The 11,453-nt window shown below is 42.3% G+C and overlaps 1 protein-coding gene across 1 annotated transcript; it reads left to right on the top strand.

Annotated features, from left to right (window-relative positions):
- Positions 1 to 273: 273 nt before the first annotated feature.
- Positions 274 to 7,686, top strand: exosc6 (exosome component 6). Its single transcript, XM_061970259.2, has 2 exons — positions 274 to 809; positions 6,511 to 7,686. Exons 1-2 carry the CDS (start codon positions 532 to 534, stop codon positions 7,055 to 7,057), a joined length of 825 nt encoding a protein of 274 aa, XP_061826243.1. The 5' UTR covers positions 274 to 531; the 3' UTR covers positions 7,058 to 7,686.
- Positions 7,687 to 11,453: the final 3,767 nt, after the last annotated feature.

Genomic DNA, 11,453 nt, shown 5'->3' with positions numbered 1-11,453 from the left:
ACGGGAAGGGAGGGGGCGCACCGTGCGGGGGGAGGAGGGGGGGGCGTAATGTTGTAACAAATAATATTTCTATTAAATAGGCTTTACTTTGCATTTTAATTAACGTGGGATTATTTTTTGTATTTAGAAATAATAGTACCAACATTTTTTATTTTATTTTTTCTCCAATATTTGTGGCACTGGCGTGGCGCCCCCTGATGGACGGCGCCCTTAGCATTTGCCTATACGGCCTATGCCACGGGCGGCCCTGCCGATAAGCCGAAATGGCTTAAAAATGGCCATACGAACCAGGCAGAACAATATTAAACACACAGACAAAGCAAACATGCAACACAAGTCGATAACAAATGTATAGTACAACATAAATGTCGTGTCTGCTAAATAAAATAAATAATCACTGTTCTTTACCATTTCTTTGTGTTTTCAACACAGTGACTTTACCTTGGCGGAACCAACTGTCTATAAGCTGTGTTTTCAGTAGTGCAGATTTTAGTGCCGGACCAATCTGCACGCTGTTGTTTTTTCTCCGCCATGCCTGTCGATACCAAACGAGTGCGCGGCCCAGATGTCTCCCAAAGCCCGTCTTTGTTTGCGAGCAAGCCGGCGGCGGCCGTCTCCTCGCTCGGGCCCCGAGCAGATGGCCGCCAGCGGGACCAGGTGGACGTCCGGCCGGTGTTTGTCAGGTGCGGACTGGTGAGTCAGGCGAAGGGCTCCGCGTACATGGAGGCTGGAGACACCAAGTTGATGTGCTGCGTTTACGGACCCAGAGAAACGGAGCGGAAAGACGAGACCGACATGAAATGTGGAAGGTAAAATTCGATAGTAGTTCATGTGGAAATATTTGATGCAAACTATGTCTGTTATTACTCAGTGGCCTAGTGGTTAGAGTGTCCGCCCTGAGATCGGTAGGTTGTGGGTTAAAACCCCGGCCGAGTCATACCAAAGACTATAAAAATGGGATCCATTACCTCCCTGCTTGGCACTCAGTATCAAGGGTTGGAATTGGCTGTTAAATCACCAAAAATGATTGCCGGGCGCGGCCACCGCTCCTGCCCTCTGCTCCCTTCACCTCCCAGGGGGTAATCAAGGGTGATGGGTCAAATGCAGAGAATAATTTCGCCACACCTAGTGTGTGTGTGACAATCATTGGTACTTTAACTTTATTAAAGGGGAACATTATCACCAGACCTATGTAAGCGTCAATATATACCTTGATGTTGCAGAAAAAAAGACCATATATATTTTTTAACCGATTTTCGAACTGTAAATGGGTGAATTTTGGCGAATTAAACGCCTTTCTATTATTCACTCTCGGAGCGATGACGTCACATCGGTAAGCAATCCGCCATTTTCTCAAACACATTACAAACACCGAGTCAAATCAGCTCTGTTATTTTCAGTTTTTTCGACTGTTTTCGTACCTTGGAGACATCATGCCTCGTCGGTGTGTTGTCGGAGGGTGTAACAACATGAACAGGGACGGATTCAAGTTGCACCAGTGGCCCAAAGATGCGAAAGTGGCAAGAAATTGGACGTTTGTTCCGCACACTTTACCGACGAAAGCTATGCTACGACAGAGATGGCAAGAATGTGTGGATATCCTGCGACACTCAAAGTAGATGCATTTCCAACTGGACTGGACAGATCAGCTTTCAGGAAAAGAGAGCAGATGAGGGTATGTCTACAGAATATATTAATTGATGAAAACTGGGCTGTCTGCACTCTCAAAGTGCATGTTGTTGCCAAATGTATTTCATATGCTGTAAACCTAGTTCATAGTTGTTAGTTTCCTTTAATGCCAAACAAACACATACCAATCGTTGGTTAGAAGGCCATCGCCGAATTCGTCCTCGCTTTCTCCCGTGTCGCTGGCTGTCGTGTCGTTTTCGTCGGTTTCGCTTGCATACGGTTCAAACCGATATGGCTCAATAGCTTCAGTTTCTTCTTCAATTTCGTTTTCGCTACCTGCCTCCACACTACAACCATCCGTTTCAATACATGCGTAATCTGTTGAATCGCTTAAGCCGCTGAAATCCGAGCCTGAATCCGAGCTAATGTCGCTATAAACTTGCTGTTCTTTCCGCCATGTTTGTTTGTGTTGGCATCACTGTGTGACGTCACAGGAAAATGGACGGGTGGTTAAAATCAGGCACTTTGAAGCTTTTTTAGGGATATGCGTGATGAGTAAAATTTTCAAAAAAACTTCGAAAAATAAAATAAGCCACTGGGAACTGATTTTTAATGGTTTTAACCATTCTGAAATTGTGATAATGTTCCCCTTTAAACAGCAACAATAGAGAACTGGTGAAAAAAGTGCAAGAGTAAAACAACTTGCACTGAGCATAGTCTATAAAATCCGCTACACCTCCCTGATACCGAAGTACATGTCAAACTACTTCCATAACGTAAATGACCGCCTATACCACAACACCAGGGGGAGCTCCACAAACCACGTTAAACCCAGATTCCGATCTAACAAAGGTCTTAACTCATTCTCCTTCTATGCCACATCAATATGGAATGCACTCCCAACAGATGTAAAATAAAGTGCATCTCTATCCTCCTTCAAAACCGCACTAAAACATCACCTCCAGGCAACTACAACCCTTGACTAACACCCTCCCCTCTCCACATCCCACCTCCCCGGATTGTAAATAACCAAATGTATATACCTGTTCTTATGCTACCTGAACTCACTATGTTCACTGCTCACAGTACGTATCCTACCAAGTCAGACCTACACTGTTTCAATGTCCATTTCTCAGATGATGCAATTGTTGATGACCGAAGTGCTGATATCAACCAAACCCTCCTCATCCCACCCCCCGGATTGTAAATAATATAAATAATTCAATGTATATACTCTGATGATTAACTTGTGTGATGACTGTATTATGATGATAGTATATATTTGTACCATGAATTGATTTACGTGGACCCCGACTTGAAAAACTTATTCGGGTGTTACCATTTAGTGGTCAATTGTACGGAATATGTACTGTACTGTGCAATCTACTAATACAAGTTTCAATCAATCAATCAATCAAAGTCAAAATAAGGTTAAATACTTAGCATAACAAAGTGCGAGAACATTTTGAAACACAACATTGTGTCTTTAAATATACAACATGTACGTGTATGTCAGCATACAGAACATTTTGTCTTTAAATATACAACAGGTACGTATATGTAAATGGGTTATACTTGTATAGCACTTTTCTACCTTCAAGGTACTCAAAGCGCTTTGACACTATTTCCACATTCAGCCATTCACACACACATTCACACACTGATGGCGGGAGCTGCCATGCAAGGCCCTAACCACGACCCATCAGGAGCAAGGGTGAAGTGTTTTGCTCAAGGACACAACGGACGTGACGAGGTTGGTAGAAGGTGGGGATTGAACCAGGAACCCACAGGTTGCTGGCACGGCCACTCTCCCAACGTGGCGCCACGCCGTCCCCATATGTCAGCGTACAGAGCATTTTGTCTTTAAATATACAACATGTACGCATATGTCAGCGTACATAATATTTTGTCTTTAAATATACAACATGTATATTACTTTCTACATCTACATTACATTGTAGATTGTCACTGAAGGCATCAAAACTCTGAATGAACACATATGGAGTTATGTACTTAACAACAAAAGGTGAAATAACTGAAAACATGTTTTATATTCTAGTTTCTTCAAAATAGCCACCCTTGGCTCTGATTACTGCTTTGCATACTCTTGGCATTCTCTTGATGAGCTTCAGAGGTGGTCACCTGAAATGGTTTTCACTTCACAGGTGTGCTTAAAAAAAACGTACTATTTTACAGTCGATAATTTGTAGAGATGTCCGATAATATCGGCCGATAAATGCTTTAAAATGTAATATCGAAAATTATCGGTATCGTTTTTTTAATTTTTTATTAAATCAACATAAAAAACACGAGATACACTTACAATTAGTGCACCAACCCAAAAAACCTCCCTCCCCCATTTACACTCATTCACACTCATTCACACAAAAGGGTTGTTTCCTTCTGTTATTAATATTCTGGTTCCTACATTATATATCAATATATATCAATACAGTCTGCAAGGGATACAGTCCGTAAGCACACATGATTGTGCGTGCTGCTGGTCCACTAATAGTACTAACCTTTAACAGTTAATTTTACTCATTTTCATTAATTACTAGTTTCTATGTAACTGTTTTTATATTGTTTTACTTTCTTTTTTTATTCAAGAATTTTTTTTAAATCTATTTATCTTATTTTATTTTATTAATTTTTTAAAAAAGGACCTTATCTTCACCATACCTGGTTGTCCAATTTAGGCATAATAATGTGTTAATTCCACGGCTGTATATCGGTATCGGTTGATATCGGTATCGGTAATTAAGAGTCGGACAATATCGGAATATCGGCAAAAAAGCCTTTATCGGACATCCCTAATAATTTGTTTTGAAATCATCAGTCAAGCAGATATTTAATTACAGTATTTATCATTATTTTAACAAAAAATATTTTTGGAATGCATGATGATATACTATTTTGATAATATTGAATTTCAAAACATATGCAATTGAATGCCCCACCAACACGTCTTCCTATGAGGAAGCTGTGCCTGGGGAATCTGTGGTGGGCTCTCCTATTTCTGGGGCTGAGGTTGCTGAGGTAGTTAAAAAGCTCCTCTGTGGCAAGGCCCCGGGGGTGGATGATATCCGCCCGGAGTTCCTTAAGGCTCTGGATGCTGTGGGGCTGTCTTGGTTGACAAGACTCTGCAGTATCGCGTGGACATGGGGGGGCGGTACCTCTGGATTGGCAGACCGGGGTGGTGGTTCCTCTCTAAGAAGGGGAACCGGAGGGTGTGTTCCAACTATCGTGGGATCACACTCCTCAGCCTTCCCGGTAAGGTTTATTCAGGTGTACTGGAGAGGAGACTACGCCGGATAGTCGAACCTCGGATTCAGGAGGAACAGTGTGGTTTTCGTCCTGGTCGTGGAACTGTGGACCAGTTCTATACTCTCGGCAAGGTCCTTGAGGGTTCATGGGAGTTTGCCCAACCAGTCTACATGTGTTTTGTGGACTTGGAGAAGGCATTCAACCGTGTCCCTCGGGAGGTCCTGTGGGGAGTGCTCAGAGAGTATGGGGTATCGGACTGTCTGATTGTGGCAGTCCGCTCCCTGTATGATCAGTGTCAGAGATTGGTCCGCATTGCCGGCAGTAAGTCGGACACGTTTCCAGTGAGGGTTGGACTCCGCCAAGGCTGCCCTTTGTCACCGATTCTGTTCATAACTTTTATGGACAGAATTTCTAGGCGCAGTCAAGGCGTTGAGGGGATCCGGTTTGGTGGCTGCAGGATTAGGTCTCTGCTTTTTGCGGATGATGTGGTCCTGATGGCTTCATCTGGCCAGGATCTTCAGCTCTCGCTGGATCGGTTCGCAGCCGAGTGGGAAGCGACTGGGATGAGAATCAGCACCTCCAAGTCCGAGTCCATGGTTCTCGCCCGGAAAAGGGTGGAGACCTTGCCCCAAGTGGAGGAGACCAAGTACCTAGGAGTCTTGTTCACGAGTGGGGGAAGAGTGGATCGTGAGATCGACAGGCGGATCGTTGCGGCATCTTCAGTAATGCGGACGCTGTATCGATCCGTTGTGGTGAAGAAGGAGCTGAGCCGGAAAGCAAAGCTCTCAATTTACCGGTCGATCTTCGTTCCCATCCTCACCTATGGTCATGAGCTTTGGGTTATGACCGAAAGGACAAGATCACGGGTACAAGCGGCCGAAATGAGTTTCCTCTGCCGGGTGGCGGGGCTCTCCCTTAGAGATAGGGTGAGATGCTCTGTCATCCGGGGGGAGCTCAAAGTAAAGCCGCTGCTCCTCCACATCGAGAGGAGCCAGATGAGGTGGTTCGGGCATCTGGTCAGGATGCCACCCGAACGCCTCCCTAGGGAGGTGTTGAGGGCACGTCCAACCGGTAGGAGGCCACGGGGAAAACCCAGGACACGTTGGGAAGACTATGTCTCCCGGCTGGCCTGGGAACGCCTCGGGATCCCCCGGGAGGAGCTGGACGAAGTGGCTGGGGAGAGGGAAGTCTGGGCTTCCCTGCTTAGGCTGCTGCCCCCGCGACCCGACCTCGGATAAGCGGAAGAAGATGGATGGATGCAATTGAATGCAGTCCATGATTTTTAATGTCAAAAAGGAAAGAACAAATATATTTAGTAAAAAAAGATTAAGCATTTTATTAACACATATTATTTCCAGGCTTTCGCGGGCCACATAAAATAACGTGGCGGGCCAGATTTGGCCCCTGAGCCTTGAGTTTGACGCCTGTGCTCTCGGTCAATTGCAACGCAGAAATAAGAGAGCTTTTAAATAAAATATCTTGCTAGTATATAGATACAAAAACATGTTATCTTCTAACTTTTTCCTTCTTAAATAAATGTAAATGATAATTCAAACACTGTTTATACTTGTTGCAAATGGTGACGCTTTATTTAAAGTGTATTTGTGTACGCAGGTTGACGACTGACATGCGTTTTGCTCCATTCTCTTGCCCGGAAAGAGGCTCTTGGATTCAAGGGAGTCAGGACAAGGACTTCTCTCTGATGCTGCAGGAGAGTCTGCAGCCCGCCCTGTGCCTCCACAAATACCCTCGCTCTCAAATCGAGGTCAACGTGATGGTGCTGGAAAACAGCGGTTCAGTCCTCGCACACGCCGTCACCTGCGCTTCCCTCGCCCTCGCAGACGCGGGCATCGAAATGTACGATCTGGTTCTGGGCTGCGCCATCTGCCAGGACGGCCCCTCTTTTGTGGTGGACCCGACGTACGCGGAGGAAAACGGCTGCAGCTCAGTCGGCGGTGGCAATCGGGGAAGGCTGACAACGGCGTTCCTGCCCAGTTTGAACCAGGTTTCCGGGCTCCAGTCGGATGGAGAAATGACGGAAGAGACTCTGTCAGCCGGGGTGCGTACTTGCATCGAGGGCTGCTATAAGATCTATCCTGTCATCCAACAAGCTTTGGCTAAGGCAGTGCGGAAGGCAGCACCTCCACCATCAGAGAGCTGATCCACTTATCCAATTTGTGCCTTTTTGTCAGTTTTTCTACAGTATTAGTAATTAAGGATGTCCGATTCCAATACTGATCATCCAAAAGTGAGATCATCTGATACTAATCACATGTATTAACTGTTCATTTTTCAGTTTTCAATTACAGTATACTTTTAGACCAGGCCATGGCAATTATTTTGACTCGGAAGGCCAACTTTAGAGAGAAAAATGTGTCTGGGGGCCGGTATATCTATTTTTAGGAGCACTAATACAAAACCTCACAATAATGTCTGATTGAATGCTAAAAACGTTATGACAGACCGCCTTAAAAAATTGAATGGGGTTTATTTTTTTTACTGAAAGAGACACCCAGAATGTAAATGAAAATAAAGAATGTGGGATTTACAATATTACGTATGAACGATAAAACACTGAATATTGACAACATGTGAACGTCACACCGCCCCTCGATCGACATATTTTACAATCAAGCAAAACGCAACAAAAATGCAACAAACGCAGCGAAATATGAACGTGAAAAAACCCCACCTACAATCTGAAATATTACTAAGCTTTAGAACTTTTTTGTAAAAATCTCCTTCCGCGTCTGTCCCTGACACACGCATTTCAGGCTGGTCGCTGTGGAAACGCTCCCCACCCGAACTGCTTGGTGCCTCGTCTGAGCTGCTGTGACTTAGATTACCATAGTAACTAATTAGATTACCATAGTAACAAGTATATTATGCAAAAGCTCAGATTCCAACCATTGAAATACTTTATATAGTTCAAGACTTTCGTTAATTTGAAAACATCACTGCGACAGTTTCCATCTTAAAGATCTAAAAAAAACTATTTGGGAATGTCCGGCAGGCTAGATTGAAAAGCTTAACAGGCCTTAATTTTCCCAAGTCTGTTTTAGACGAAAGATGTCATCAGATTTATTTTACTGGGTTTTCTTTCTACAGTGCAGCCTGTTTAAGTCCACCAACTCATCAAGTACTAGTCCACTGTGTTCTCAGTACTAAAAAAAAAAGTGCTTGCTTAAGTCAACATCAACCGCTTTTGATGACTTAAAATTTGGGATCAGCTGATGTTTTGAGGAAAAAAAGGAGGGTCCTATATCCATGTCAATAATGTTTTGGTTGGCCAAGTCAGCTGGTAGAGTAGAAATTAACATAAAATGGTGTAAATAGCTGCTGCATTGTTGGGTCTTTCCTCCAATGTCGCACCTTTTATGAATGCACTACTGCATTGCTGCAGTTCTCTGCCCTCGGGTGAAACACCTGCAAGTGTCATTGGTTTCTCTCCACCTTGTTGTAACCAGTGTGAGGCTGATGCAATGTTACGTAAGGAATCAACTGACTGAAATGAGAGCTTCAGACAAACGTCAGTGTTTTTGTTTTGTTTTTCTGTTATTACCGGCGTCTGAACATTTTGAAAACCTGTCTGACATGTACCTCTTGATATTCTGTTTATCTGGAGCTCATTTTATGTATTTTGTTTATTAGTTTGATCATTAACATTTGGCAAAAGTGCAACTGTGCTTAGTTTGTTTCAACAAATGATTAGGATTGCTGCTCTGTATGTTATCTGAGGAATCCTGGCTGGTATCGTCATACACTTGTTTCAACATTGCCTCTTCTAAAGCTTCAAACCATAAATATTACACATTTGCACAATAAACCTCTGATTGGAAGCTATGTTATGTCCATTGACTAATGTGTTAGTAGTAATATTTAAGGGTCAGCCCACCAAATGGGTGCCTTTTAAAACTCAAACTTATATTTATGTCTTTTTTTTTCCAACTCTAAATCTCAATATCCATTGTGTAAAATGGCCCGCTATCCTATTGCGGATCTGAGTAACAGGACAGGGGTTTTAGAATAGAATTGGCAAATAACTACAAAAGTACACTTCATTCATTAACGGTGTTCATACTTGCCAACCTTGAGACCTCCGAATTCGGGAGATGGGGGGCGGAGGGGTGTATATTGTAGCGTCCCGGAAGAGTTAGTGCTGCAAGGGATTCTGGGTATTTGTTCTGTTGTGTTACGGTGCGGATGTTCTCCCGAAATGTGTTTGTCATTCTTTGGTGTGGGTTCACAGTGTGGCGCATATTTGTAACAGTGTTAAAGTTGTTTATACGGCCACCCTCAGTGTGACCTGTATGGCTGTTGATCAAGTATGCGTTGCATTCACATGTGTGTGTTCAAAAGTCGCAAATATGTGACTTGGCCGACACGCTGTTAGTATGGAGGAAAAGCGGCTGTGACGCCAGTTTACAGAGGACGTTAAAGGCAGTGCCTTTAAGGCACGCCCCCAATATTGTTGTCCGGGTGGAAATCGGGAGAAATTTGGGAGAATGTTTGCCCCGGGAGATTTTCGGGAGGGGCCCTGAAATTCGGGAGTTTCCCGGGAAAATCGGGAGGGTTGGCAAGTATGACAGTGTTACAAAAAAGATCAGTTAGAATAATACATAATGTTGGATATAGAGAACATACAAACCCTTAATTTATTGAATCAAAAATACTGAAATTCCACGACATAGTAAATTTGCAAACAGCTAAAATTATACACAAAGCAAACTATAATTTGCTACCCAAGATTATACAACAATTATTCTCAACAAAAGAGGAGAAATATAATCTTAGAGATTTGTACGCACGTACAACACTTAAGACCTTTAGTATATCAGTGTGTGGAATTAAATTATGGAATGGATTAAGCAAATAAATCAAACAATGTACTAATATAATCCTCTTCAAACTTAAAGTGTTTACAAAGTACAAAGAAGAAGAACCATGATAGACATTCTGAATTTATCTCATCCATCCATTCATTTTCTAGATCAGTGTTTTTCAACCTTTTTTGAGCCAAGGTACATTTTTTGCGTTGAAAAAATCCAGAGGCACACAAAAAGCAGAAATTATTAAAAAACGAAACTCAGTTGACAGCAAAGAGTCGTTGTCGCAATTGTTGGATATGACTTTAAACCAGGCGTAGGGAACTTATGGCTCTCGAGCCAGATGTGGCTCTTTTGATGACTGCATCTGGCTCTCAGATAAATCTTAGCTGACATTGCTTAACACGATAAGTAATGAATAATTCAGCTGGTAATCACAGTGTTAAAAATCACGTTCAAAATATAAAACATTCTCATGCATTTTAATCCATCCATCCGTTTTCTACCGCACCTGTTCAAGAAGTCGCATTAATAGTAAGAAGTATTTTATTTATTATTGGTTAGCTTCAGAATAACAATGTTATTAAAACGAATAAGAGACTTATTATACTCTAAAACTGTTGGTCTTACTTAAAAATGCACGCATTTAGTTGTATTCAGTGTTAAAAAATATTATATGGCTCTCACGGAAATACATTTTAAAATATTTGGCTTTCATGGCTCTCTCAGCCAAAAAGGTTCCAGACCCCTGCTTTAAACCATAACCAAGCATGCATCACTATAGCTCTTGTCTCAAACTACTGTCACCACCTGTCTCATCACGCCATGAGTTATTTGGAGTTTTTTTTTTTCTGTTTTCCTGTATGTAGTGTTTTAGTTCTTGTCTTGCGCTCCTATTTTGGTGGCTTTTTTCTCTTTTTTTTGGTATTTTCCTGTAGCAGTTTCATGTCTTCCTTTGAGCGATATTTCCCGCATCTACTTTGTTTTAGCAATCAAGAATACTTTAGTTGTTTTTATCCTGCTTTGTGGGGACATTGTTGATTGTCATGTCATGTTCGGATGTACATTGTCTTTGCTCCACAGAAAGTCTTTGCTGTCGTCCAGCATTCTGTTTTTGTTTACTTTGTAGCCAGTTAATTTTTAGTTTTGTTCCGCATAGCCTTCCTTAAGCTTCAATGCCTTTTCTTAGGGGCACTCACCTTTTGTTTATTTTTGGTTTAAGCCAGTGGTTCTTAACCTGGGTTCGATCGAACCCTAGGGGTTCGGTGAGTCGGGCTCAGGGGTTCGGCGGAAGTCAAATAAAAATAAAAATGTAAATAAAAACTTCTCCCTATCGGCGTATTACGGATACGGCAACAGCAGAAGTCACATTGAATTGCAGGTGTGTAATTTGTTGTGAGTTTATGCACTGTGTTGGTTTTGTTCTTTGAACAAGGTGATGTTCATGCACGGTTGATTTTGTGCACCAGTAACAAAACATGGTAACACTTTAGTATGGGGAACATATTCACCATTAATTAGTTGCTTATTAACATGCAAATTAGTAACATATTGGCTCTTAACTAGTCATTATTAAGTACTTATTAATGCCTTATTCGGCATGGCCTTATTATAACTCTAGCCCTCGCCCTAACCAAATAACTCTCAATTAAGTCTTTGTTACTTAGAATATGTTCCCCTAGTGTCCAAAAAAACCTCTAAATTAAGTCTTTGTTACTTAGAATATGTTCC

This window comes from Nerophis lumbriciformis, linkage group LG10 (assembly GCF_033978685.3).
Source record: "Nerophis lumbriciformis linkage group LG10, RoL_Nlum_v2.1, whole genome shotgun sequence".
Classification (NCBI taxonomy): domain Eukaryota; kingdom Metazoa; phylum Chordata; class Actinopteri; order Syngnathiformes; family Syngnathidae; genus Nerophis; species Nerophis lumbriciformis.
This window is presented reverse-complemented; position numbering and strand designations above follow the sequence as displayed.